This window comes from Fusarium verticillioides, chromosome 2 (genome assembly GCF_000149555.1).
Source record: "Fusarium verticillioides 7600 chromosome 2, whole genome shotgun sequence".
Taxonomy (NCBI): Eukaryota; Fungi; Ascomycota; class Sordariomycetes; order Hypocreales; family Nectriaceae; genus Fusarium; species Fusarium verticillioides.
Window position 1 is genome coordinate 693,058 of NC_031676.1, and position 27,903 is coordinate 720,960.

General features: G+C 48.4%; 9 protein-coding genes and 1 non-coding gene across 11 annotated transcripts; 4 read left to right on the plus strand and 6 right to left on the minus strand.

The window, feature by feature from the left end:
• Nucleotides 1-258: 258 nt before the first annotated feature.
• Nucleotides 259-3,392, plus strand: FVEG_06046 (hypothetical protein). 2 transcript variants are annotated; one of them, XM_018894277.1, is made up of 3 exons: nucleotides 259-993; nucleotides 1,064-2,526; nucleotides 2,577-3,392. In XM_018894277.1, the coding sequence occupies exons 1-3, from the start codon at nucleotides 628-630 to the stop codon at nucleotides 2,839-2,841; spliced, it is 2,094 nt and encodes a 697-aa protein (XP_018751316.1). In that variant the 5' UTR covers nucleotides 259-627; the 3' UTR covers nucleotides 2,842-3,392. The 2 variants fall into 2 exon arrangements, with proteins under 2 accessions (XP_018751316.1, XP_018751317.1); XM_018894278.1 differs by lacking the exon at nucleotides 259-993 and having other exon boundaries at nucleotides 1,019-2,526.
• Nucleotides 3,393-4,107: 715 nt separating this feature from the next.
• On the plus strand, nucleotides 4,108-9,016 carry FVEG_06047 (hypothetical protein). Its single transcript, XM_018894279.1, has 5 exons — nucleotides 4,108-4,134; nucleotides 4,184-5,984; nucleotides 6,035-6,211; nucleotides 6,265-6,780; nucleotides 6,828-9,016. The coding sequence occupies exons 2-5, from the start codon at nucleotides 5,170-5,172 to the stop codon at nucleotides 7,627-7,629; spliced, it is 2,310 nt and encodes a 769-aa protein (XP_018751318.1). The 5' UTR covers nucleotides 4,108-4,134; nucleotides 4,184-5,169; the 3' UTR covers nucleotides 7,630-9,016.
• FVEG_15797 (hypothetical protein) lies at nucleotides 8,334-13,234 on the minus strand (the record flags this gene model as incomplete). Its single annotated transcript, XM_018904988.1, has 8 exons — nucleotides 8,334-9,178; nucleotides 9,239-9,635; nucleotides 9,715-9,764; nucleotides 9,823-9,986; nucleotides 10,041-10,351; nucleotides 10,412-12,159; nucleotides 12,212-12,993; nucleotides 13,040-13,234. 8 exons carry the CDS (start codon nucleotides 13,232-13,234, stop codon nucleotides 8,404-8,406), a joined length of 4,422 nt encoding a protein of 1,473 aa, XP_018751319.1. The 3' UTR covers nucleotides 8,334-8,403.
• A 2,195-nt stretch (nucleotides 13,235-15,429) lies between these two features.
• On the minus strand, nucleotides 15,430-15,708 carry FVEG_06050 (hypothetical protein; the record flags this gene model as incomplete). The annotated part of the gene is made up of 1 exon (XM_018894280.1): nucleotides 15,430-15,708. One exon carries the CDS (start codon nucleotides 15,706-15,708, stop codon nucleotides 15,430-15,432), a length of 279 nt encoding a protein of 92 aa, XP_018751320.1.
• Nucleotides 15,709-15,785: 77 nt separating this feature from the next.
• Nucleotides 15,786-16,384, minus strand: FVEG_15798 (hypothetical protein; the record flags this gene model as incomplete). Its single annotated transcript, XM_018904989.1, has 2 exons — nucleotides 15,786-16,028; nucleotides 16,097-16,384. 2 exons carry the CDS (start codon nucleotides 16,382-16,384, stop codon nucleotides 15,786-15,788), a joined length of 531 nt encoding a protein of 176 aa, XP_018751321.1.
• Nucleotides 16,385-16,871: 487 nt separating this feature from the next.
• FVEG_06051 (hypothetical protein) lies at nucleotides 16,872-21,347 on the plus strand. The gene is made up of 2 exons (XM_018894281.1): nucleotides 16,872-20,786; nucleotides 20,850-21,347. Exon 1 carries the CDS (start codon nucleotides 17,287-17,289, stop codon nucleotides 20,554-20,556), a length of 3,270 nt encoding a protein of 1,089 aa, XP_018751322.1. The 5' UTR covers nucleotides 16,872-17,286; the 3' UTR covers nucleotides 20,557-20,786; nucleotides 20,850-21,347.
• Nucleotides 21,324-21,413, minus strand: FVEG_15799. Its single transcript has one exon. It is a non-coding gene; the product is annotated as a tRNA-Ala (tRNA).
• Nucleotides 21,414-21,780: 367 nt separating this feature from the next.
• FVEG_06052 (hypothetical protein) lies at nucleotides 21,781-23,705 on the plus strand. The gene is made up of 2 exons (XM_018894282.1): nucleotides 21,781-22,616; nucleotides 22,686-23,705. Exons 1-2 carry the CDS (start codon nucleotides 22,174-22,176, stop codon nucleotides 23,074-23,076), a joined length of 834 nt encoding a protein of 277 aa, XP_018751323.1. The 5' UTR covers nucleotides 21,781-22,173; the 3' UTR covers nucleotides 23,077-23,705.
• Nucleotides 23,164-24,392, minus strand: FVEG_06053 (hypothetical protein). Its single transcript, XM_018894283.1, has 2 exons — nucleotides 23,660-24,392; nucleotides 23,164-23,601 (listed from the first exon to the last, which is right to left on the minus strand). Exons 1-2 carry the CDS (start codon nucleotides 23,945-23,947, stop codon nucleotides 23,401-23,403), a joined length of 489 nt encoding a protein of 162 aa, XP_018751324.1. The 5' UTR covers nucleotides 23,948-24,392; the 3' UTR covers nucleotides 23,164-23,400.
• Nucleotides 24,393-24,932: 540 nt separating this feature from the next.
• FVEG_06054 (survival factor 1) lies at nucleotides 24,933-26,915 on the minus strand. The gene is made up of 4 exons (XM_018894284.1): nucleotides 26,636-26,915; nucleotides 26,329-26,544; nucleotides 25,477-26,278; nucleotides 24,933-25,392 (listed from the first exon to the last, which is right to left on the minus strand). Exons 1-4 carry the CDS (start codon nucleotides 26,656-26,658, stop codon nucleotides 25,300-25,302), a joined length of 1,134 nt encoding a protein of 377 aa, XP_018751325.1. The 5' UTR covers nucleotides 26,659-26,915; the 3' UTR covers nucleotides 24,933-25,299.
• Between the last annotated feature and the right edge of the window lie 988 nt (nucleotides 26,916-27,903).

Sequence of the window (27,903 nt, forward strand, 5' to 3'; positions counted from 1 at the left end):
CCATTGTTGGATGCCTTCTTCGGCCGATTCTGTTGGGCCAATAAATGACCCATCCCATCTCTCCAAAGTCCCCCAGGTTGACTCTCTACCTTTGTTACCTAGTCTCTCCCGCCCGTTTCTCCACCACCCTCTCCGAGTTCCACCGCCCGCCGACCTAGGGTCCGGGGTTAAGTCCAAGTGCAGCTACGAACAACGGGGGCTCGGAGACCCTTGTCCTGGCCTGGCTCTTCCCCCATACATAACCATTTACTCCTCCATCTCGGTTGCAGGAAAAGACGCCTCTTTCAACGTTCAGTGTCTCGAGAACATTTCGGTGTTCTTATTGTGAGACTGACGTTGCTCAATTTTCTATTGGAACGCCCAAACCGTGAATCATTTCCCAAGGAAACCAGTCGCTCTTCACCAGCTCAAGTTTAATAGAGCTCTGAAACGTGAGCTTTCGTCGCATCGTCTGATGCTCATCTCACCATTCCCGACCATAGGCCTTGCTACATAATGCTGTTTTACTGAAAGGGCATTTCGAGTTGTGCGCATCATTGCTTTGTTCGTGCCACTGCACCAACTCAACTAGAACTTATTCTCGAGGCCATTCCTCGATCCCATCTTATTTGACGCCAATCTCTCATCATGTCCGCATCATCGACAGGCGAATCCCTCCATTCAATCTCTCTCAACGGAGCGCGACCTTTCACGGTACCTGCACGCGACAGCTTCTCTCTCGAACTTCCAATATCTTCACTTACAGCAATGTCGGCTGACGCCTCGCTCAAGTCCCCTGTCAGCTACAAAAACCAGCGGACCCCCAGTTTCAGTCGGGAGGGCATACTAAACGCATCTCAAAAATCTCGGCATCTTTCGCAGTCATCTGACAACAGACCTGACAGCATGTCCAATGGCGCGCAAAAGGTCTCAAGCGATGAAGGCTCGAACCCACTCAAAAGGAGGAATACCGAAACGGGTGTCGATTACCCCCGCCGTAGGGCCACTATTGCTGTGCGTCACTACACCATTTTTATTTTGTTTATTCATATCATTTCCGCTTTTGTATACTGACTCCCACTAGTGCGAGGTTTGTCGTTCGAGGAAGTCCCGTTGCGATGGCACAAAGCCAAAGTGCAAGCTCTGTACAGAGCTTGGTGCTGAATGCATCTACAGAGAGCCAGGCATTAAGCTTGACGCTGGTGACAAGCTCATCTTGGAGCGTCTGAACCGCATTGAAAATCTCCTTCAGATGAATATGGTGAACACAACAGCGAATGGACTAAACCTAACTGACAATTCGCCTGGGATGAGCAATGGCACGGGGCTTGATGGAGACAATATGATGCTGTCGGCCAATGCTGCCTCTTTTGGCTCTATCCCCAATGGTGGATTTGGGACTTGGTCCGCCCAACCGACCGGAACCAATATCTCTACCATGCCTAAAGTCCACACTAATGCCACTATGCATTTACTCCAATGGCCTTTGATCCGAGATTTAGTGTCGCGACCATGCGATCCCCAGATACTACTACAACTGGAAATGGCACGAGAACCACTCCACACCCTGACCAAAACTCCTTGTGTGGACTTGTCAAACACCCAGGCTTACATCGAGGCTTATTTCGAGAGAGTCAATATTTGGTATGCTTGCGTCAACCCATATACCTGGAGGAGCCAATACCGCACAGCCTTGTCCAACGGTTTCAGAGAGGGGCCAGAGAGTTGCATTGTGCTTCTTGTTCTTGCCCTGGGTCAGGCAAGCTTGCATGGCAGCATTTCAAGAATCTTGCCTCAGGAAGATCCCCCTGGACTGCAATACTTTACAGCAGCATGGTCGCTGCTTCCAGGATTGATGACTGCCAACAGTGTAGTGGCGGCACAATGTCATCTTCTTGCTGCTGCTTATCACTTTTACCTAGTCCGCCCTATGGAGGCATGGAACCTGCTTTGCACGACAAGCACGAAACTACAGCTGCTACTTATGGCCCCAAGCCGTATCCCAAGCCACCAACGAGAACTCGTGGAGCGAATCTACTGGAATGCACTGCTCTTCGAGAGTGATCTTCTCGCGGAACTCGACCTGCCTCATTCAGGGGTTGTTCAATTCGAGGAAAACGTTGGCTTGCCCTGTGGATTTGAAGGAGACGAATCGGAGCAAGTCGGTCGAGATGAGCTTTGGTACTTCCTTGCAGAGATTGCGCTACGTCGACTGTTGAATAGAGTGAGCCAACTCATCTATTCTAAGGACTCAATTGCGTCAACAACAAGCCTGGATCCGGTGGTGGCAGAGCTTGACTACCAACTGAGCCAATGGTATGAGAGTTTACCACTGCCACTGCAATTTCCTTTCACTCGAAATGCGCTGCAAGATCCGGTTCAAACTGTCCTTCGACTTCGATTCTTTGCCTGTCGCACCATTATATATCGACCATACATTCTAGCAGTGCTAGACAACGAGCAAGCAGTACTAGATCCTGCTGTGCGGGAGAACTGCCACAAGTGCTTGGAGGCCTCTATTCGACAGCTTGAACATATCCATGAACAGTGAGTCTCCATTTCCTTTCGAGCATAATTAATAGCTAACATGGCCCTAGTCATGCCGGTCATATGCCATACATCTGGCAAGGAGCTCTATCGATAGTCTCCCAAACGCTACTCATCATGGGTGCCAGCATGTCGCCGTCGCTGCTCAGCATTCTGCTAACCTTGGTGCCTCACCGTGAGGCGCTGGACCAAATGATCAATGATGTTGTGATAGAAGTTGAGCGATATGCAACCCTGGCCCCTAGCTTGAGTCTATCCTCGGAAATCCTCAAGGAGGCAGAGGTGAGAAGACGCGCGTTCCTCGGTACTCCGTAGGTGCCGGTCGATCTGTGTCAGATTGGTAGATGGCACTCAAAACGAAACCAAAAGGCTACTTCGTCACCAGCTCTGACGTACTCTATTCTTTTACTTCAACTTCAGACTGCGGCGTTATTCAATAGTAGCGCCGCCCCTTACTCCCATACGACCAAGATACACCCCTTGGGTGCAATTGCTACCCCAAGAAACTTGGTGGGCTGAAATGTCGCCCCAAGAAGATAATTCTGGGGTGATATCCTGGGGTGCAGTGTCGGGGAATATGACTTTATTGGTTGGATGTTGAGCCCAATACGGTTCTGCGGGCCGGGTGGCCGGGGTTTCCCAATACTCTGGCCTCCAAGGATACTTGAATGATCTTAGTATAAGGAATCTCTGATTGATGTAATGTAGATCATGCATAAGCTAGTTGCCAGTGCTAGCTGGAGGTTGGTTCCCTGGGGGAATTGGCGTACAGATTTCTCAGCTCTGATTAACCATCAAAGAACATGATGACGTCTCTTATGATAGCATCTATACCCATTTGTTTAATTGTACAATATTAAGAGCATTAAGATAAACGAAAAAAATATCATGGCAGTCAGCCTAGGACACTGATGCGTCTATAAGCGATTATTCTCACACCTCAACATAAATGACGTTGTGCAGTGATGGAGCCCAACGCTTGCCGGACCCTTCATGCAGAAAGGAGAAGCAGAATGCAGCGAATTGGTTCTACACATATGACAGACATGATGTAATAGACATCTTACTTGCGTAGAAGTGCATGAATAAGGTGGTGACACCATGGACCTAACATAAGACTCCTACGTAGTAGGCACATGCTCGCAAGGATAACAATACTAACTATAGGGGTGTAAAAGACCCTGCAGATTGCTAAGGAAGTCAAAATCACAAGAGATCGGCAGGAATTTAGCTGTCCGGACCGGGCCGAGTTTGATGACCCACATGAAGAAATCGCCGGTATGATCAAGGTCCGGAAGTAAACCGCACGCGAACGGAAGATGGGTTTAAAGTCATAGAGTTTCGGGTGAGGTTTTAGGGGTTGGGTTAATTGATGATGATAGTGGGGGCGATTTATTGCTCAACTCATGATGTTCTGTCTTTGTCTGTGGATAGAGGTCAGATCTTGCCACAGTGATGTTATTTCTCCGGTGAGGATCAAAAAACAGGCAATGGTAGATATTTCTTGCATTACATATACAGCGCTTGCATTTCTTGAACAAAGGCCTAGTGGATAATGAATATCTGGGGATTCGTTCATGTGCTCTGTTGGTGTAATCCAATGCCTCAGTTAGCTCAGCCACGTGACATCACACCGACAGAAACTGATCATCCACAGTCTCATATTTTCTTGCTTGGGGATACCAGCCACCCACGAAGTTAGCATTGGACAAGAACTGCCCGTCAAAACTCGTATGATTCTAGCTCGTACGGTATTATGCTGTGCAAGCACATATGACTTTATCTCTATGAACTCAACATCAGCCGTTACGGGGTCTAAGAGCAAAAGCCAAGGGACAGGACAGGACAGGACAGGACAGGACAGGGCCTGGTCTACAATAAACCCAGCCCAACCCAACCCCCCTGGCCTCGCCTGGCCATTTTCAAAACCCACCCACGCGGGGGAGGGGCACTTTGATTCGTTTCTAGATGCCTGATGCGTTAGGGTGATGTGAGGTAACTGGCCATTAAACCACGCCCAAACTTGGTCTGCCGCGTTATCCTGTGGAAGCATAGCTTAACGGAGAGTGCAGACGCTGAGAAACGTTGCTCAAGGTCTGCATATGGAGATTGTCTGTGTTGCTCTCCTCTTTTCCTCTCCGAATTTCTGATATTCTTCTGTCCTATCTTCTTTTTCACTTCTTCCTTGTTCCTGTACTAGTTCGTTGAGGCCCATCCGAGAGACAACGTCGTCTCGCGGCCCAACTTGTAAGGCACCAGAAGCAGAACCACACACATCCAATCCTTTTCCACTCTCTACCTCTCGCCCCAACTTCCGACTCGACTCGACCTCGACGTGACGCTGCAAGCTGCGGTTGCCATGCATGATCAGCCCCCAGACTCCAATCATATCTGGGGGGTGCAATTGCTCACGCAGCGTGGACTTCGTTGAGTGGCTCGACCGCTCGTCATCACGACTACTTTGGCCCTTGCCCGTTGCATTCCGACATATAAACTAGTCCAGCCTAGGACACCAGACTCTCGCTGTCCACTGCCCAGCGCGCGCTGAGCTGTGCTGTTTGCTGCGCTGTGCTGTGCTGTGCCGTGCCGTGTCTTCCCCCCCTTCTGGGTCCTGCAGGAGTCCATCCATCCCACTCTGCAAAAATGAGGCTAGGATACGATCGAGACGTCGCTGACGGAGAGGCCCGACTTCCACTCGTGCGTCGCAGGCCCCTCCGCCCTGAATATGGATCTCACGATTGGTACGGCCCCAGTGACGTCGTGCCCTATAACCAGTACCCAATGCCCCATCGGACCCGAGTCGACGAACTACAAAGGCCCAACGGAAGGACACCCAGGGGATACCACAGGAGTATGAGCCTCGATGCATACCCGCCTACAATGCCCATGCCGCCAGCACACTTGATGCGTGCCTCGACAGACGTCTACAAGAAACGCCCTCAGTTCTCAGTATATGAAGCAGACGAAGACGACGAGGATGATGAGCGCTGGCCGGCTATGAAGCCACGGGGTAGACACCCGGAGCCCGCGAGGCCCCGGCAGGTGGTCCGAAGACGGAGAGAACCTACGCCCGAGTCGACACCACCAACAGATAGTGAGAGCGAGAGTGAAAGTGAGAGCGAGGAGGACAGCGACGATCAGAACCAGATAGAGGTTGTGGTGGAAGAACCAGAGGACAAACATAGACGCCATCATCGTCGACACCGCCGATCACCCAGCCCAGACGATTATCTCAGTTCACCGGATGAAAAGAGAACACCAAGGAGGCGGAATAGAATACCGTCGCCATCGACTTCGGACCAAAGAGAAATAAGATATCGACAGGCTTCTTCTGAAAGAGGCTCACCAGACCGCAGACCTGCTCTGAGACGAGAGATCAGCGATACACCTAGATACAGTCTTCCCACAAGATTTAACAGTGTGCTTGGTGCGTCTCGGCCACCTGTAGCGTCTAGAAGGTAAGTTTTTTAACAATTGCTTCTTATCTCCGATACTAATCAAGAATCAGAACTGCCAAGGTGGTTGAGTCTCGTGAATTAGTCCGTGAGGGCCGTCCTCGGAGACTCCCTATAGCTACAATTGAAACTGTTGAAGTTTCTAGGGAGTCTTCGCGTCGTCCTCCAAGTATAGCCCGCAGCGGTTTGGATTCGTCCCGAAATTCATCCCCAGACCGACCACGTCTAATGTGAGTGGCATCAATCACATTGTGGCGATCAATTGCTAACAGTTATACTTCAGCCGTGATTGTAAGGGCTGTTTAGAAGAACTCCCTATATCCAAATGTCCCAAACTTGATTGCGGCCATCGCATGTGCCACAGCTGTCTGAAGAGGCGGTTCAAGCAATCAATGACAGAACCTGAACATATGCCGCCAACATGCTGCACCGATGCCCACATTGGTCTGGAGCATGTTGACAAGCTTTTTGATTCTACGTTCAAAAGAATATGGAACAAGAAGTTTGTTGAGTACTCCCTCAGGAACAGGCTCTACTGTCCCTCACGACGATGCGGTGAATGGATTCGACCAGCTGATATTTACCGTGATCGCGAGACGGGACGCAAAGCTGCTCGCTGTGATCAGTGCAACACTAAGGTCTGTGTCGCCTGTAATGGCAGGTGGCACTTTGCGAGCAAGTGTCCCAGGGACGAAGAGACGGCGAGTTTTCTTGAATATGTCAGAGTTGAAGGGCGGAAGAGATGCTATAGATGCGGTGCTTCAGCTCAGCTCCGAGAGGGCGACAATCATGCCTTGTGGTGAGTATTCCTTCGCACTTGAATGTGGATTCTTCTAACATATACAGTCGATGTGGTGCCGAATTCTGTCTCGTTTGTGGAGAGAAGCCCAAAAGATGCGACTGTCCATGGTTCGACCCTGATGCCCCCGAATCCGATCACGAGCCAGATGTTACACATCGAGGCGAGATTCAAGTCTTTCGTGAAGATAGCACAGAAGAAGATTCTCGTGTTGCTAGACGGCCGCGAAAATCTAAACCTACACGACCACCGATTTACGATGAAGAAGCTATTATGCGCCAACAACAGGAGGAACGTGATGACGAATTGGTCCGCAGGTCACATTATCACGGCAAAGACTACGAATACGACATTGGCGGTGCTCCAGAAATACCTAGGTCCAGCGATCCTTACTCAGGCGACAGTCCTCGCCGTGTAGGTCGCAGAGTCGTCGGCGGTGCTCCCCCATCACCCAAAGACTTTGAAAGAGGCACCCCCAGAAGCGGAGGATACTACGGCGGCCGCATGGACAGACGCCATGCCGAAGACCGCTACGCCCCAGACTCTCCAGGCATGCGCCCGCCACCAATGGGAATGCCACCCCCCGTGATAGAGGAGGGATACCGCGGAGGTGTAGGCCCTCTGATCGTGGAGCGTGATCCGAATACTTACGACGACGACGATTCGTACTACAGCCACAGCTCGCGCAGTCGAAAGGGTACACGACGTAGTGAGAACCGCAGGTCTTCCGAGCTCGCCGGTCTTGGTCCACGGACACCGGGGACGAATCGGATCGATGTGTGGCGGACGTTTGTTGAGCCCGGTGATCCCGAGGGGGAGATAGCCGCTGCAGCAGCTGTTACTGCATGAGACGACCAATTTCTTAGACATTTTTATCTTGAGCAAGATTGATAGATTGTCCTTTTTTGTATGATAGTCTTTCTTTTTTGGTCTAGAGTTTAATTTTGGTGGGAACTTGTCGCAGGCATGGGATGTTACGCAAAGGCCAACAGAACTCTCTAGACGCACGGCATGTCATGGTATGGTAGAAGCATAAGCATAAGCGTGAGTGTGAGTGTGAGTGTGAGCATCAGATCTGAGAAGGATATGATAATACTTGATGTCATCTAGCCTTGATATTTCTTCATAAATTATTTATTCTTCTCTCAAAGTGCCTCTATCCGGTCTCACAGCTGAGAACTTACACAATGCCCAGAATATCATGGTCTCAGACCAATTACTAAAACGATAAAAAGGCTTCGACCATGCAAACGTCACCTACAACAATATTCTAGTTGCCATAGAACCCCTTGAGCCCATCCGCAGTACGCTTACCCAATGCTTCCAACGTTCCCATACTAAGCACCTCGAGTGTGCTAATCTCAAAGCCAAATGTGAGTTTCCACCAGCCACCCAACACAACAGCAACCAAGGAGTCAAGTCCCATATCCGCGGTGTTGATAACCAAACTTGAGTCTCTCGGGCAGCGGGATGACTCCCTGGTCGGGAAAAGATGTACTAGAACATGAGCTTGAAAAATGAAAGGACCAGGGCAAATTCTAGGTATGAGTACAGCTAGTTACTCAGGAATGCATCTATACTGCCAATACATTGACAAGTAGATATGCTATCAACAATCAACACCTACTTTCCCCCGGCCCTCACAAGACTAGCAAACCTGCTTCTTTCTGTACTAGCCAACTTTTGAGGATTTCCAACCTCAACAAGCTTACCAGTATCGAGAACAACAACCGTATCGAAATCCATAATCATATCCAAGCGATGACTTACGGCAATCACCGTGTATGCGGCAAACTCTGTCTCGATGATCCGCTTGATGATGAGTTCCATGTCCTGATCGACGCTGGAGTTGACTTCATCGAGCAGCAATAAGCCACCTTGGTCCTCCATATTTTCTCTCATATTGCCAAAGCCTGCTAACTTCTGTGCTCGGGCTCGCCGTCGCAGCAAAGCACGCCCCATCGACATCAGTTGTCGTTGGCCTCCGCTAAGAGTTGAAGACGTCATGCCAGCATCGATTCCACCACGACCCTGAACAAAATCCCATAACCCGATATCTATAAGAACTGATTTGCATTCATCCGAGGTCGAGAGGCCTGAAGGGTCCAGGTTCTCTTTAAAAGTCACGCCGTCGGGCAAGAAAACGGCCTCTTGAGGCACCGCGATGACTCTTTGACGAAGAGCATCTCTGTCTAGCCTGTTAAGTGGGAGACCATCAATCAGAAGACCTTCATCTGGGGTGTCTGGTAAGGGATCGAGGAGTTTCAGCAGCAAAGATACAAGACTTGATTTGCCACTGCCTGTCCGGCCGCAAATGGCCACCTTTTCTCTCGGTTTGATACTCAGACAAATGTTATCAAGAGCCAAATCAGGTTCACCATCGCTTGAGCTCTCTATTCTATAAGTATCTTATCAGCAATTACTCTCTTGTTAGGACCTGAAAGAGAGTTGCGCTTACTGATAGCTCGCTGAAACGTTGTTCAGTTTCACGCTGCCATGCTGTGGCCAATTTTCGGGGGGTACCATGTCCTCTCCCTCTTTACCCTCAGGCTTGACTGTTGCGTTGAAAGTTTTGAGCCTAGAAATGGCACCTATGGATGTTTCGAGACGTGTGTAGTAGATAACGATACCAGAGAGACTTTCTCCGAAACTCATAAGAGTAACCAAAGAAGCACCCGTGAAACCCGAATTTGAGTGCAGTCTAACTGCAAGTATTGTTAATACTGCTGCCAGCAGCATGACTACCATGTCCAAAACGAGATTGAGCCACTCCTGTACCATGGCAAGAAGGTAAGCGGGCTGCTGGCTTCTATTGAGCAGCCTAGCATTCTTAGAAACTTCATCCGAGATGTAGCCTTCGTATCATTAGTATGATTTATTCCTAAATTACCAGCGTGACAGCTCGTCAACTTGCTGCATGGGCCAGCCACTTACCGAAAGCCCGCAGAGTCGTGATTCCCCTCACAGTATCCATGAAATGGGTGCTAAGAGTTTGTAGGTTATTGAATTTTCCATGGAGAAAGGTTTTGCTGTAGCACTTACTACAAGGGGCTTTTAGCCTCGAGATCGAGCAGCCTCAGTTGCCTAGAAGTCCTAAGGTAAAATCTTTGCACCGAATAGAGTATAACAGCAAGGAACGGATAACTAATAGCCAAATACGCCGATGAAATTGGCATAACTGCAGCTTGACCGAGAGCTTGGAAAACCTATTCCTTGATGTTAGTAGTAGTAAACCAGGCTTTGCTCATCACATAACTCACACAGAACAAGGTATTCAACAGAGCGTCTGGAAGTTCAGTATCGATCAAATTGAGATCTTGTGAGAAAAGATTTGCAATAACGCCGGTGTCAGTCTGTGTGAAAAAAGACAATGGGGCCTGGATCAACGTCGTGAGTGTATCATGATGCAGACTCGCACCAGCTCTCTTGATAGACACGATAAAAAGAGTGATACCGAGGAGTAACAGAGAGATCAGAGCGGAGACCTGCAACAACGCGTATATGCCAACATAGTAAGCATGAGAGTGACTTCGAGTGTCGGATGATATATCATCAGTCCAAAATTTGATCCCTGTAGATAAGCCCATTAGTTATGTGAAGAATGTGACACATTGAAGCATTGTTCACTTACAGATGGTGGGGAAGTTGGTAAAGAACCCCCAGAGAGCAGCCAAGAAGAAACAACTGAAGGCCACCAAGAGTCCCATACTCAGGAAATAGTACTTATAAACCGCCTTGTCTCCCGTTGCACGATTCGGGTCATCGAGGCTGACTTCGGCTGTTGGGGACCCGTCTGGTGAGCCATGTGCATCCCTTTCTGCTTCAGTCTGCTCTTTTGAGGGTTCTGTTTCTGACACAGCGTCACTCTCGTCATCTTCAGCTGAATCACGTATGCCAAGACTCTTGACGTAACCTCCTTGCTCAGCAAGTTCCTTGAAGCTCCCTTGCTCCTTGATAGTGTTGTCACCCAGAGCAATGACGTGGTCAGAGAATGGGAGAAAGCGAACGCTATGAGTACACAATACAACGGTCGTGCGTCTCTCTCGAAGTAAGCCCCCAGGTCCAAATACTCGTTGGAAAACGTGTAGCTCGGTATCTGCATCGAGACCGCTGAAGACATCGTCCAGTATCACCAAGTCAGTCTCTAGATACAAGGCACGTGCTAAGGAAACCCGTTGTTTCTGACCTCCTGACAGAGTAATACCATTGGATCCTACATTGGTTTGGTCTCCTTGAGCGAGTTTGGCAAAGTCCACTGACAATGCTGTGGCCTGGACGACCGAGTTGTATCTCTTTTCGCTGTATAGTGAAAAGCCAAGAATGTTGTCGCGAATGCTTCCATTCCACAGGAAAGCAGTCTGGTCGCAAAACCCGATCCGAGGGTATCTCATACTCAATACTACACTCCCTTGGCTCAATGGGATTTCACCCAGGAGAGTCCTGCAAAAGGTTGACTTCCCTGAGCCTACTGGCCCAACTACCATGGTGAGAGAAGACTTTTTGATACGTGCATTGATATCTTGAAGAACAAAGACATCTTCTTTCCAGCCAAAATTGCCACTCTTTATGCTAATCATAGTCGAGTCAGATGTCGTTTTGATCTCTGAACTACCCATGCCTGCTTCGATTTTGGTGAAACTGAGATTCTTCTTGCGATCAGACAGGACTTGGCGGAAGTCATGGCGGGTTTCGCACTCTAAAAAGGCCTGGATTCGTCCGATGCAGGCAATTCCAGAGACGAGTTCGGGTATAGAGGTGAAGATCTGAGAGAGGGGGTTGGTAAGGAGCATCAGAAATGCCAGACTTGTAAAGACCTTTGAGGTATCAAGTGAAGCCCGAGTAAACGCAAGGGTCAGGGGAGGACTGATGAGCATGGGTGTGAAGCCAAGCATGGCGGCTACGATGAAGATCTTGCGGAATTGAGCACCAGCAGCAAGCTCCTCTACTCGCAACTTCTGAACAAAGGAGCTCACAGTGGAAGCCAGACCGGAGAGCTTGAGGTTCTTCATTCCGGAAATGACTGTAGCCGTCAAACCGACGCGCTTCTGCACGCCTGTCATCCACGCTCTCTGAGAATCTCCGGTGAAGTTTACCAGAACTCCCAAGAGAGTGAAGCATACCACAAGTACTCCTATGGGTACCAGGAAGACCAGTCCCAGCCTGATATACAGCATCCAGGCAGCTAGGGCAGCCTGTATAACCCCTGCCCAGACATTATGCAGCATTCTGAGGCCGAGTCTGATTCTTTCTATGTCGGTACTCATCAGAGTTAGGGCAGCATTATGGTCGTCTGCTCCGATGCGGGCTTGTGTGGCTCTGGAAAATATCTCTGTCACCAGTATAGATCTAGTCATTGCTCTCATGCGGTGGTGAAGATACCTGTCATATGTCAGTCTCTATTCAATGACTTTGTAACCATGATCTGACGTACCAGCAAAGAGCTGCCGAGACAGCCATACCAAGGTAGATCAGTATTGCAGCACCTATAAGACCATACCCCACATTGGCTTCGATTTCAGGCTGCGAAAGATGATCTAACAGCTTTTCAATGAAGAATGGTTGACAGAAGGTGAAGCCTAGAAGCGCGAGTCTCAAAGGGATTGGCAGAAGGAGAGGGACAATAAGAGTCTTGGCGAGGACTTTGACGAGACCGTAGCTATCTCCTTTGAGTTTGCTGTAGTCCATGTTGGCCAAGAACTTATCATGGAGTTGCTCGCTATGCAGCGCGACATCCAGAGGGTAGAGATCATCCATCGATAGTGTAGATCTATAACCTTGCAAAAAAATACTGTTAAGCCATGACAGGACGCCGAGTGAGAAGATATTACTGGTTTCTTCAGGGCTGTGTTCATCCCTGTCCCATGTTATCCATTCGTTCTTGGACTTTGTTTCCAGGAACAGAATGACAACCTTGACGGCTAAAGATGTTGTGAAAACGGCACTGTAGGTAATCTCTGGTGTACTCCCAGAGAGCAGAAACAGCGTACGGGATTGAGCAATGTCAAACAATAGAGTCAGGAACAGGAAGGTGCTCAGGAGGATTGAGGGACGTGGACTCCTCCTATGATCAGTATAACTGATCATCACCATAGCCAAAGCTGCTATGAGATTGAGAACAGAAGATGCGACGAAGATTGGAGTGACGTGGAAAGAGTCCATGCCCACTTGAATCAGGAGCGCGATCTGAAGGCCAACATAGGTGATGATAGTTCCCTAGTACCAAGGTTAGTAATGAATATATGTTTCTGCGATGGCATACCAATTTGATGAGCTGGAAGATTGGTGCATGAACCACTAAGGGCTTGCGCGACAGAGTATGAGCGCGCCATAGTGAGCATATGATAAACAAGGTGCATGGAAGAATAGAGAAGAACAGCTGTTCGAAGTGAAGATTGAAGTCGAATCGGTCACGGTTCATGTACAGCAAGTCAAACTCGCCGTCGTGAAATGGCATTTTGGCAGACTTGGCGTTGTTAAGGTGAAGAGCCTCGTGTGTAGATGAGACAGCTCGAGGTGCTTTCTTGTTGATTACTCATTGCATCCAGTGTTGATACTCCTTCCTATTTGGAACTATCAGAATTTCTTATCGACTCATGTATGTGTGTAAGAAACGAGCACTAATGCACCGCGACCTTGCAAGGAACGATAAATACAATATGGTTCGTGGTTCTTGGCCCTGCCAGGCTGATGCTGCAGATTTCCGATGTAACTATAACTACGGTCGTATTTCCGGACACGTTAAACAGCTCAAAAAGAAAAGAGATCCAAAACATACAATACATTGCATGGCTCCAACTCCTTCGAGATGAAAATGAAGGCCACTATGTCCATGCGTTACGGGTTTGTTTTGCTTTGTGAGGCCTTGTCGTGCTCAATAATCTGGGTCTGAGACAGCTTGGAAGGTAGTATCAGCAATTCGAGGCAAAAGTGCCATGAACTGACATGATCAGTTATCGGGACCCCTGCTCTTGGCTGTTGGTTTTAAGGAACGACCAACACTCAGGCAAGGGTATAGGACAATTCCAAGTATTACACAACAAAACAACAATGATACAGAGTAATCATTGGGTGGAGTTATGGGATCTGTAGTTAGGTATCTAGATCAACTTTAAGTTGAAGCATAGAAATAAACTACGCGGGAAGATCTTAAACTTAACCCTTATGCGGTTACTATAGGCGGGACGGCAAAATTCCCGGCTGGGCTTACGATGGACACCCCAGTGCAGTCCACTAAAACGAGCACCCTGTCAAGGTTCTTTTGATATATTTGCAGTCAGCATCGAGGTTCTCGTAATTCTTGGGCTTATATCCGTACATACCAGGGTTTATCCAACACATACACCACGTTACATCCACCAGGGTTTCAGGGGTACTCCATCCGTGATTGGCTATCCAACCACTCAACTCGACCTCATGAGCTTTCCACTATTGCGCCAAAACTAACAAGGGCCTGATATGTGCAGGATCCCATCGGCGCAGAGCCATTCTGAGTTGCATTCACATAGAGTACGCAGGTCAGACATGATACGTTTGAAAGTCATACTTCAGAAACTTCACCACCTGGATAGTCAAGAATGGTCCAAGTGAGAATCCCTAGGGCTCCATGAGAGCATATCGACTGCAACTGGTAAGAATTAGCCCATTGACCCATATGGTTTAAAGGAGGACAAAGTCCTTAACCGGCTTGATACTAATCCGATCTCATAGTATCACTTTGCGTTGATGAAATTGAGCAACTGGTCAGAGAAGTATTTCCGACAAATCACCATGTGATGGAACGACACTCTGAGCAACTCCCCTCCACACATGATATCAAATAGGTCTTCTCCAGAAGCAAAGAACGGTCCTTATCTCCCCTTCCCTCCGAGGTAGCTCCAGATAAGGTAAGTAAATAGCACTCGTCCTGGGATTTCGCCAAGTTATGGTTAGATACCGCACCTCCAGTCATTGCTAACTAGACTAGCTGGCATACAGAATGTGTATTGCGATGAAATAGCCAGGTTGTTACTTGGTGTCCTTCTCCTATCTAGGAGACTTTTAGAAAGAGTAGATGCAAATCTTGTATTGTGATGGTTGTATAATTAAATTTCAACTTCTTGTTCATCCTTGAATTAATGCACTGGCCAAATCAAAAGCAATTGTTTAAGCCCATATCGTTGCAGCATAATTAACCACTATATAAGGAGAGAAAATCGAATTGCTTGATATATCTTCAGAAACTATGCATTTTTCCTGACCTCCTGGACTACCACACCCTTACTGCTGAGGTGTATTTGACTTGGTTTCTGTTCCGAGGTTTGAGACAGAACTACCGCGTGCATTTACCTCCGAGGAAGCCGGATATTAGCTAACTTCGTAGACCTGCGTACGCGTACTGGGTCACACACGGCATCCAGAGAAACTAGCTTACTAGCAATTGACTATCTCGTCGCTGGAGAGCACCCGAATCCCGTTGTCTATCAGCCTCTGCGGTGGTCGTTCCCAGTTTAATACCTTATCGCCTCTATCCCAGATATCTTGCCGCCTCTTATACCAGTTATCCACTACGACAGAGGTCATCTCCTCTTGTACAGTTTTTAAAGAAATGATCTTCTGCGGTGGCTTGGGCATTGCCGGCCATTCAATAGGCCTTGAAACGTTGCTTGAGTGTTAGTCTCTTTCCCGTCGTTCCCGCCATTCCTTCAACATGAGTTGATATGATTCGACTGAATAGTCTAGCTTTATCTCCAGATGCTTCACCCATTTTGACCCGAGGTTACCGAGGTTCTGATCTTCATGGGGAATACTGCGGAGATTATCATCTTGAGTAATAATCTCTTGGGTGGTGAAAATAACACCTTTGGCATCGTTTTGGTCCTTGACGTAGCTCTCACCCTCTCCAGGTGAAGGGCATTCGATGCGGGCTGCGAAATTGAAATCAAAGAGCATGATAGTCTTTCGGCTCGTCAATCAGGAAGTTTCGTGGTGCGATATCTTGATGTGCAATCCCATAAACAAGATTCAAGTCATCTACGACCCTTATGAGTTGTTTGTAGCCACTTGGTTTTGAAAACGCGAGACTTGTTCTCCTCTAGGTTGCCGCCAGGCACGTAGTCGCAGGTGAATCCGACTATGCGCCCTTCAAGCTCGTCAACGACCACTCGGTCAAACGGAACAATGTTTGGATGGTGGGGATGACGCATCCATAGGTTCATCTCCTTCCACGACATTTGCGCATACTGCCACAAGAAGTAGTACTTAAAGACGACCTCCCAAGGGTCAGCTTTATCGTAGGGCAAGACTTTCAAGACCGGCACCTAGATATTGCCTTTTTAACAGGTCCCTCTATGTATGGCGAGTATGCAACAAGGTCCGTGTCAGGACCAAGCCTCTCGAGTTCCTCAAACTTGTCCCGCCGAACAGTCTGAACCCCGTCTGGGAAACAGGCATCGTGAAGAGGTGGATAGTGTACACAGCAGGTTGGATCATTTTTCGAGTTCGCATATGTTGAGATGATCTGGCCATTGTGAGATATGTATATTCTGTGAATATCTGGTGATAGTTGATCGCTATGACGGCTGAAATTTTCAATGGCGAGGCTCTCATCGTCCTGCTCACCGTCCATAGTTACTGAGACTACCTGTCTCTGATCCCAATCGATAATGTGTCAAGTGGTGAGACGCATGGCATGATTATCTTAGTCAGCCAACATCTCTTTGGCACCGTGTACAAAGGACTACTATGTACTTATAAAAGCCATTTTCACAATGAAGAGAAACTAGTATGAATTCTAGGGGTCTAACTTATTAAATGAATGAAGTCACCCAGAACTTAATATCAAGGCACGGAATGTAGTAGCGTTCTCGTTCAAAAATGACCGCGTAATGTGGAATGAGATGCCCATAGCAAGCAGCAGCTGATCACTAAACCCGACCCGACCTCACTCAGCGGGAAGCTCGGGCCCTTGCGACTCCCGTAGGCCCCAAGCCCCCCTAAAACAAACTGCCCCGCCATAGGAGTGATGTCGACGCTCAGCGCTCATTGGCCCCCATCGTTCTCTAATGACCGGTTTCGACGGAGCGAGATTGGAGGACACCACAGAAACAAGGGCGAGCTTACCGTCATTGTACATACAATTACACTGCATGTGCTCCATGTTTTGTTTCTAGACCCTTTTTCTGCTCGTGTCTTTGCCGTTCTTGTATTTCTGTGCTTTTCTCTAGGTACCTACAGTCAACCACTGTTTACGAACTCGGCTCCCTCGGTCGAGGTCCCCTTTCCTTTCCGTTCGCCGTCATCGTTTCTTTAAATCGACTATTCCTCTAGTTCCTGCGATAATACTTGATACTTGGTCTTGTGTTTCGAAATAAATGCTCAAAGGCATGGTGACGTCAAAACTTACCCTCTAGAATATCTTACCCTCGAATACCTATAAGCTCTATCGAGCACGTGCAGCTTCAAATCACAACCAACCTGTCCCGTCCCACGACGACCTGACATCTTTGATTGCCTGCGCGCTGCGACGAAATGCTTCTCCTCCATCAAGTCGGCAGCCTCAAGACAGGCGAAGTCGTTCGATATACTATAACATACATACCCTCTCAAGACCGAATCTTACCGTCACCTGAGAAGCTCTTCCTGCGCGTGCGCAACACTTCGGCCATCGCCCTCCGAGCCGCTTTCGTTCACGGGCCGTATACTCTTTCCACCGCCGCTTACCCCGCAGGGTTCAATCCCAACGAGAAATTCGAATATCCCGAGCGCTATGGAGTGCCGGAGTTTGAGCCCATGGTCAAGGCGGGAGGCTCTTGGGAATGTGAGCTTGTGGTTCCGGTTACAATCCGACAAAGTGCCGGGTTAGGAAGTCATGGAGGGTTTGGAAAAGCTCCAGAGCATGATCATGAAAGCGCTAGTTGGATTGTTGAGGTTTCTTCACAGATTCTATTCTCGACTTCTGCTGCTGTTGGGTTCGAGGTTGTGTTGGCCCGTGATAAGAAGTCCTTAAGCCTCAGCAACTCGAGTCCTGTGGTCGGTGGACAATCCCAAGTCCCTCAGCCTGGAAAGATCAGCGACTACCAACAAGGTGTAGAGGCCAAAGAAGGACATCATGCTGCGCAGCCACGAGGTGTCTTTTCTCGCGCGATACAACTCAAGGTCGAAGATACTGCAGCACTGTGGAACACACCTAGACTTCCAGGCTGGGATGACAAAGGAGAAGGTCGCGCTGAAAAGCGTTCAGGTGCAGATCAACATGTAGAAAGTGTCGTCAAGACTGGCGATCCTGAAACAAAAGGCGATGAATCAAAACCAGAGAAGCCCAAAAAGAAACAGAAAAAGGTCCACATGGTGGTTCTGACACATGGTCTGCACAGCAATCTTGGCGCAGATATGCTCTTCATGAAAGAAAGCATCGACGCAGCTGTCAAGCAAGCCAAGATCGATGCCAAGGCACGGCGGGCCCGGGAACGAGCCGCGAGGAAGAAATCAGGTAATGGCCTCGTCGAATCAGACTCTCACGATACAAAGGACATGGACAGAGTGGAGGGTGAAGACGATGACGACGATGATGATGAAGAGGTTATTGTTCGTGGTTATTCCGGCAACTCGACCAAAACTGAACGAGGGATTAAGTATCTCGGGAAGAGGCTCGCTAGATACGTCCTGTCCATGACATACCCAGATCAGCCATTCCTACCGACAGGGAAAGGAATGACGGATGCTATAACTCATAGTTTTGACAAGCACGATCCCCAGCAGAAAGCGGTACACAAACATAGTACTATACACCTCGGCAAGGATGGGGCTCATCTTCACAAGGCCGAGCGTCCATACAAGATTACCAGCATAAGTTTCATTGCTCACTCTCTTGGTGGTCTTGTTCAGACATACGCTATTGCATATATACAAAAACACTCACCGCAGTTCTTCGACCTCATTAAGCCGATCAACTTTGTTGCTTTGGCTACACCATTTCTAGGTCTAAGCAACGAAAACCCTCTATACGTCAAGTTTGCTCTGGACTCTGGTCTCGTTGGCAGGACAGGAAAGGATCTTGGTCTGACATGGAGAGCGCCGACACTTGCACGGAGTGGTTGGGGTGCTATTGTTGGAAACTTAGGAGAGACAGCGCATAAGAAGGTTTATGGGGAGACACAACCTGAGTCGAAGCCGCTTCTAAGGATCTTACCTACTGGTCCTGCACATACCGCGCTGAAGAAGTTCCGAAACAGAACTGTTTACTCCAACGTTGTCAATGATGGAATTGTCCCGCTTCGCACAAGTTGTCTGTTGTTCCTGGACTGGCAGGGACTCGGGCGTGTTGAGAAAGCTCGACGAGATGCTGGCTTGGTTGAAACAGTTGTTGGGTTCGGATGGGCTGAATTAACGGGCACGAATCAAGCTCGTCAGAAGCAACTTGGAAACGGCCCAGCAGGACAGTCTGGTACTTCATCTCCTCAGACTCACGAAAATATGCGCGAGGTTCCACAGCCACCAAGTACGGCTATGGTTGATGATGACAGGGCGAGTCTGCGTTCTGTAGCAACGCCATATGGCGATGAGGTACCATCTGACTCTGCCGATTCAACCAACAGTGGACCATTGGCGGGATTCTTCAACTTCTTCAAGAGTAATGAGCCTCCAAAGCCTCCCAATGTGTCGCAGAAGCAGAAGAAGATATACTCCAAGAGTCAGACTCTCAAGCTTGATGAGTTGGCTGATGGCAGTGTTGATACTGCCTCTGAGTCTGCTTTAACTAAACAGTCCAAGGTTACAACTGGGCATGAGGGCGAAGACGAGATGACTGCTCCCCCAAGAACGACTATCTTTGAATCTGCTGGTGATCTACTCAACCCCAAGGTGCCCGATGTTGAGTACCTGATTGATCCATCAAAGCGGCCGCGAACTATATTCCATGACCGTGTTTATCACCCAGCCGATATACCTGGTCCACCATTGAAGAGACGCCCTACTACATTGGTCAGGAGAAAGACGGGCCAACGACAGAACTCGATAGGACAAGCCTCTACCAGCAGCGCAGATTCGTCGCCATATCCTCATGTGAATCATGAGGACAGTTCATTATCAGCGAAAGACTACGATGATACAGCGAACACGAATCCCGATAAAGATATTCATGAAATTATCGACACGTCAAACATGCGAGTTGAGGAGAAGATTGCAAGAGCTTACCACAAAGACCTGTCGTGGAGAAAGGTTCTCGTCAAGGTTGAGCCCGATGCTCACAACAACGTTCTGGTCCGCCGCATGTTTGCCAACGCGTATGGCTGGCCTGTCATCAAGCACTTAGTCGATGCCCACTTCAGCGACTCGGCGGCCTCTCGCCTCCGTGACGAGGACGAACACAACCGTGAGCGGGCCCGCAACATGAACGAGCCTCCTGACGAGCATGGAGCCGAGCTCAAGAAGAGTCGAGACAACTTAGCAAGCATGACTCGAACAGATAGTGAGTCTCGGGAAGCTATGGATAAAGTATCGGATCTTCCGAAGTCACAGCAGTCCAAGAGAGGGAGCGACGCATCAACGCACCAGCGGCCAAAGACGGAACGAGCGGACTCAGTGACATGGAGCGAGCGAGACTGGCACGATAGCGACTGCGATAGTGATCTTGATTTTGGAGGTGATCTGCCTGCGCCAACGTCCCCGTCGGCGCTTCATCAGCAGGACAAGGGCAAAGAGGCGCAGGGGCCGTCGGGCGGGTGGAGCTGGACGGAGAAGATTGTGGGCAAGGGAGCTTCACGCGCAAAGAGTCCCGTGCATGGAGCTAAAGATGAATAAGTCTGGGCTTGAAAGTGCGCATTTTTATTATACGACTATAGATTGAGAAGAGACGGGAGTTCATACAGGATAGAAGGGGCATTGAAGCGCAGCATGTTGATTCAGCGACAATGAATCTAGAGCCGGTCCAATTGATCAATACGCGAAATACCAATTCCAGTTGGAATACGTGTCCTGGGACTTATCGTAAGAGCTCCAAGAATTAGCTCGGAGCTTGAAGAAGCAAAGCTGTAGGTCTCAGTTCCAATGTCTCAGGTACCAAACATCTGGGAGCACTAATCGGTCGATTGTAGCACCGAAAAGGCAAACGGGGCTCGAGTCAAAGAAAATCTCCATGATGCGAACTATGGGGAAGTAAGTGTGGGCAGACAGATTCTGTAGGCTAAAGACTTGTGAAGAGTCGCCCTGCATAAAGAGGCTTTTGGGAGGTGTTCAGTATGGGATGTCAGAGCGTTGAGATCGAGATCTGTATGAGACATGGCTTGAGTGATGATGAGGACATGATGGGCTTTTTTCAGGGGAATTCGAGTTGTTCGATTGTGTAAAGTCTGGTGATCTGAAAAGATTTGCTTCTTGGGAAGGGCATTGTGAATATGCATGTTGATCAAGGGGCATCTAATAAGGTTCAGCATGTGTTAACACTTACAAAAGGACCCTTGAAGCTAAATCCAAGGGTCCATAATAGCAACAAGCAACCCATCGGGAGTTAGTATCAGATGCAAAAACGGCAAAAAGAAGGTATAACAGCGGAATCTAACCGCCAACAATGGACGAACAGGGAATCGAACCCTGGACCACTCCCAGATTATTCGGATGAATTATGCTAAGGGAGTATTATACCACTAAACCATTCGCCCGAGGAATTGTTGAAGTAGCTCGTGGAAAATACGTAACAAGTCGGTGATTTGTGAGAATTGGTGATAGTGTCGATTTGTGGTGGGGTTGGAGATGAAGTGGGGGCTTGAATCGTGCAGGTTGAATCTCTTGGCCATGGCGGTGCATTCAGAAGATGCAGTAGAGGAAGATGGAGACTGTTGTTTTTATATAGAGAAAAAATATGTTGTTTAAAGGTATAGTAGTAATAGAGTATCATGTCCTATCAATCATCCTCGTGGTATAGAGAATTCACAGAAATTGAGAGAAGATGCACGTGTAAATCAAGTATTAATCTATTCTCCAACCATGACGACCATGTGCGTCACCGTCCATTTCTCTCTGGGCTGGGGGCCTCCGATTCCACTCCCACACCAAGCAAGCTCCAGCTCCAAACAAACTCCAAGTTCTGGAGCTCACTAGAAGAAAAAAATCATCGTCGTCAGCTTCGCCACGGTTCTAGCCTTTCTCTATCATACAATCCCTGTGCGATTCCTCTTCCCAACCAAAAGTTGTTGTTGAGCAAGAGGCAAACAATTCCTCTCCAACTACCTTACCTAGTCGCTTTTTTTCCTCCTTCACCGGCTTCTTTTCTATCCGTGCGGTTCGTGCCATAAAGATTTATATTACAGACGTCATGCTACGATAGTTTACTTTGCTGGTTCTACGATTCTTCTTACGCCGAGCTATTCTACTCTGACATTACTACTCCCTCTGGCGCATTGCAGCAAAACGACCGCCAAGATGATGAGATTATACCTCCTACCGCTCTCGACGCGGCGAACTCTCCTCTATGCGAAACGGCTCGAAGCAAATACTGCGCCACAAGGCAGAACATATGTTGACAAGGGCACTGCATGGGCGGCCAAGACGTGGGCGCAATGGGAGAAGATGGAGTCTGGGTGGAAGCGCAAGGTCGTCGATTACGGTAACTACGCTTTTCGTCGCATCCCATATGAGGAATGGGGTCTCAAGTCTGTACCGCCTCTGTCGGTGAGACGCCGTGGGAAGGAGATTGAGATGAAGGAAAAGGTCGACTTGTGCTTCCCGAGCTCGGTGATACCGCCGAATAAGGCGGAGGGTATTCTCAAGACTCTTGCGACGGAGCGTCAGGCGCTGCACAAAAAGAGGCTTGTGTGGTGTATTGTCGGCATGCCGATTACTATTCCATTTGCGCTCGTACCCATGTGAGTACATACCATCCTCTTTGCTTTTTTTTTTTTTTTGTTTCTCGATTCGCTGACTAACACACACAGCATCCCTAACCTGCCCTTCTTCTACCTCGTCTACAGAGCATGGTCACACGGCAGAGCCATCTCAGGTGGAAAGCATCTCCAATGGCTGCTGGAGAACAAGCTCCTACGCCTAGCTCCATCTGAGAAGCTCGATCAGCTCTACGCACTACACGCCCCACCAGCCGAGGAGCCGGACAATAAGGAGCGTACCCTTCTTACACAAAAGGAAGTTCAGACTTTCTCAGACACTCTTGACATGCCGGCTCTTGAAGTGGAGCTCGAGAGGGCTATATGGCAGGTCGAGCAAGCCGTTCAAGACCCAGATAGTCAGAGCCCACCTAAAGAGAGTTCACCTGGTGCGGTAGCCGAGAAACCAGGGTCCACTGAAACGGTGGATAAGAAAGATCAATGAGCAAGAAGATGATGAACTAGTTACGCATGAGTTTTCGTTATGTTGGACGATGTATGATACCTATGTACTGAGGCTTTAGTGTATTTTGGTACGGATAAAGAAACGGTTGGAAGTATTTGTATTTGTATTAGACTGGTGTGAATACCTAGGAAAAGGCAAAGGTGAAGGCAAGGGTAAAGGAGAAACAGGCGTAAGTACGCGGGTATATCTATAGAAAAGGTCCTCTCCCCAACGCGCCGCGCCTAACAAATGTTGGCGTAGTAGTACAATCCCAATTATCATAAAATTCATGGCTTTTCGTTCATCTTGGCCCTTGGGCGTAAGTCATAATGTCTCAGCTGCTCTGAGCATATCGCGGACCTTGAGAGCGGGGAGAAGCCCGACGAGGCCCATGGCCAACACCATGCGTCTTGTCCTGAGACATGTGAGATCGGGAAGACGGATGTTGCTGGCGATTCGGTGGGCATCGGAGAGTGAGAAGTTGAGGCCGAGGTTCTTGAGAGCGGGCATTGAATACAGGCAATTCTGGATCATTGTTAGATGAGATTCTTGGTGAGATGAGATACACTGAAGAATAACTTACTCGGCTCTTTGGTGGTGCTTTATATCCCATGACAGCAGCTTCAGCATATTCGTACTGAACAACCTGAGCGCTCAGAACATGTCCTCTCCAAGCATCCGCTGCCTTTACGCGGAGGAGTCGTTGAGTGAGAGTGTGAGAGCCAGGAGGGCCTCGTCGACTTCTTCTTCGGCGCACAATGCGTCCTGAAGCTGTGGCATATTTGTTCTCGGGTCCATGGTTCGTGGGGTTGAGAGGAGATGGAAACACTGGGGCGTACGAAGACGCATTGTGATAGGTACAGGCGACCATTGTTGCTGTTGTTGTTTGATGTTTGATGGTATTCAGTATATTGCTTGTCTGAAGGATGAAAAAGAGAGGAATCTCAGAGGGAGACCAAGTTATGGAATATTACTCTTGAGGGAGATGTAAAAGGACGAGGGATGGTGATACTATCTGCTCAAGAGGATATCCTCGAATCCTTATATTCAATTCCTCTCGAGTAAACCTGACACTAGTGCCATCACTCTATCCTCCCCAAGCCATGTAATTAGAGAGAAAAAATGATCTCCAGGGGCTGGACGGCCCAATACTGTCTGAGTAAAACATCAATGTTCTACATTAGAGGAATGCTCTCTGCGCGTATAAGTCGTGACCCTTGACAAAGATGGAGGTCTCCACCAACCAAACCAAAAAAAAATGGTTCGGTTCAGTGTGTGGAGGCTTAAAATCCTCTAGTCAGGTACAGAAAGTGAGCTGCAGCGACTCGGATGATCAGACACGGAGCACTAGAAAAAGCAAGGAGACGTGCAGACAAAAAAGGAGTCTGAAGAGAAACTACTGCAGGTCACAGTAGGAGCCTAAAGGAAAAAAGAGGCTAAGAGATTGTGACGAGACAGACACGGACGGGCGAGACATGAGGATCCTGTGGGAGTGGAGAGAGCGAGCTCGTGTCTTCTTTTCCATCCCTTGATATCGTGGGCGGGGGGCAGAGGCAGAGACCTGACCTGATAAACTGCCAATATTATTGGCTTCTCTCCCTCAATTGATAAATTCTAGAGTTAACAAAACCCCTTCGATGGTAGAATATATCCATTCTATCCATTGTGAGAAAGGCTTGATGGGGAACTAGACAATAGGACTGTGGGAACGTGCTCGATGATCTCAGCTAACGAGGGGGGATACAATGATCGTATCCATCCATTATTTATCGGCCCGCGAGCTACTAACAACAAGACCTGAACTTTACGCGTCCAGGACGTGTCAGTCAAAATAAAGATCGGGTTTAACCTGAGTTAGCCTACAGCTCTGGTTGGTTGGTCTGTTAGTTTGTTAGTTTGTCAGTTAGTCAGTTCGTGCAACATAGAATAGATAGTTCAAAAGCTGAAAGGGCATCATTGTTCCATCTAAGTTAGTCCTAAGCGAGTGAGTTGACCAAGACCTGTCCGTCCGTCTCCAACGCCGTCCCTTCTCCTCCCCCTCCTTCTGATCAAGTCCGATTCTGACTTGACTTGTCCCATCTGATTACTGTATTACCCAATGTTTGATGCAAAGGTCGTTACTCTGAAAAAACAATAATAATAAAAAAAACATTGAGGTCCTCGAGAACGACACCTAAAAAATAAAAGAGTTGGCATCGTCTCTTACTCTATCCTGTTTCTACTTCATGAGATGAAGGTAGCTTCGGTAAAGATGGTGCCCTCCTCGACGATCTCCTCATCTCCAATCTTCAGCTTCAGGGAGAGCTTGGGATGGTACTATAGATTTTATAGTCAGCAAGGGGGTTAAGTTCAGACCAAGACTCTCGGAAATTAAATAAAGGAAAACCTGAGGAACTGTACCTGATAGATGTATGGCTTTGTGCCAGCTGCAGCTGCGACAATCGTCTTGACGAACCCGGGGACTTCGGCCATGACGTCAACTCTATCAACCCTCTCCCCGAGAGATCCCTCGACCGAGGCCTCGACGGCTTTTCCGTCCTTGGTCTTTCCGGCCCAGGTGTACTTGGCGTCGCTCGGCTCAGGCCAGTCGTTCTCTGAATCCTTCTTGACCTGAGTGTGCGTGGCCGTGTTGTCGACGCCGCCGATGACAATCTCGCCATCCTTGACAATACCACCCACGTTGACGAGGGTAGAGCCGTACGAGGGAGTGCTGGTGAACTCCATCAGCACAGCTGAATAGGTGGGACCCTGAAAGTTAAGAAAGTTCCATCGAGATGCAGCGTGGTGCGGCTTCATGCCCTGAAGGGCGTAAGCGAAGAAGGCCTTGCCCTTGAAATCCATGGGGCCGTCCTTTGTGGTGATGGTACCCTCAGAAACACAGCGAGGCCAGAAGGCGTGTCGCATAGATCCCCACGGGTTCGCCATGTCTGTACCGTACAGAGTTGTTCCTGTGGTTCCGGCCTGGAAACCAGGTGTGGAGCGGGTGATCTTGAGGTTGACGATGGCGTTGGGGTCGTTCATGCTCTTGATGGTGTAGTAGGTGCCATCCTCGGACAGCTCGATCGCGCAGTCGTCGGCGTAGAAACTCGTCTTGTCCTCGTTGAAGTCGTGGTTGCTGAGGGGTGTAGAGGCCCAGAGGTGGGGCTTGGAAGGGTCTGAGCTGAAGACCTTTGCGTTGAACTGGCAGGTTGTTCGGATGCCACTTTGAAGATATTAGCAGAGCCATTTGATATTGGACAGTTCGAGACATACGCTACGTTACTATAGATAAGCTGAGCAAGGGCGATTTGACCGTTGTCGCCAAAGACGTAAAAGGTGTGTGTCTCAACAGAAGTAGAGTCCATGGCTTGCCACTTCAGGTCATTTCGAGAGATCTCGGTGTATGGAGTCTTCTCAGCCTCTGTAGCGACAGACTTGATGGCAGAGGGGCCGTAGATAGGCTCCTGAGTGCCGGCGACATTGGCCAGTCTATAGCGGTCAGTATTTTTACATGAAGCTCTCCAGGGTCCATCTCATGGTGGGGTCAAGAAAGGATCTGAGGGAAGAGTCTATAACATACTGTTGCTTGGCCCAGTTGAACATGATGAATGTGTATGAGGGTGTTTTAGTGCTTGCAAGAGGGAGAGAAAAGGGTTCTGCTTCGAATGAGGTTGATGGGATGATGGGTCGAGAAATGAACGAAGGAAATGCTGGGGACGTCGTTAATTAGCCCAAGGCTGGCTACGGCATGGATTGGATACTAGAGCTGCAGTCCCAAATATCGATGTCACTTTCACACCGCTGGGCCTGCTTTTATGTGGCGGCACCCGCCTGATTTTCCCCTGGGTCATGGAGGGGTACTTGGATGATGGTTGTGGCTGGTGTCAGAATCGATGATGTGGGGAATGACGTGTGTTGAGCATAAACGCGTACCGAGACGCGTCTATATTTTTACAGTATTTTTATATTAGTACAGTGTCTTGTATGCATGTTACACTGCTGCAGAATATCCTCCTTACAGCATGTCGAGAAACATGAAGATGTCCAGTGTTGCGCCACGCATGTCATTGAATAGGAGTAAAACTGCTTATTTAGTGTTGAAGAAACTAATGTGCTAATGTAATTCCCGTAGCTTCCGGCATCCACTTATTGTAAATCAGCGCCGGGCTGGGCTGGTAATCTCATCTCAAAATCATGCCCAAATGGTCCCATGATGCTGAACTTACCCTACAGATGATCCTTGGAATTTACAGGAGACATGACAAGCGAAAATTGCTAATGTACTGTCTATTTTAACTGGACAGAGGGGTTCATAGTCTCTAATCACATATTATGAGATGCTTACTTCACGATTGTCAACTTGGTGGCAACTTTGTTGTCGTGAAGAGGTCACACTAAATGTCCTCAAACACTAAACCACAACAAGTGAGATGACCAAACAATCAACTGAACTAGATTGTCAAATAACAATGAATTTGTCTAAAACATCAAGAAACATAAATATTTATCAGACGACTTAAAACCATACAGACAACAGTCGACATTATATCCTCCTTTAAGAAGCTATGACTTAAGGCACACATTATATATTGATGATCGGTAGTAAGACATAGGATGCAAGTTAATCAATATCAACATCATTCTCGATTATCTCGCATCTACTCAGTAGTTTCGGGTATATGAACATAAATACGAAATGTTAAAGTTTACCTTACCTTATCTTATCCCTCGTCCCTTTCTGACAGGGGCAACAGAGGAACAAAGTAAAATTCCCAGGCACTGCAAAGTGACCAATTAGAAGGCGTCTTTAATTATCACCTGCAGTCTAAAACCCTTCGGCCCGCCATC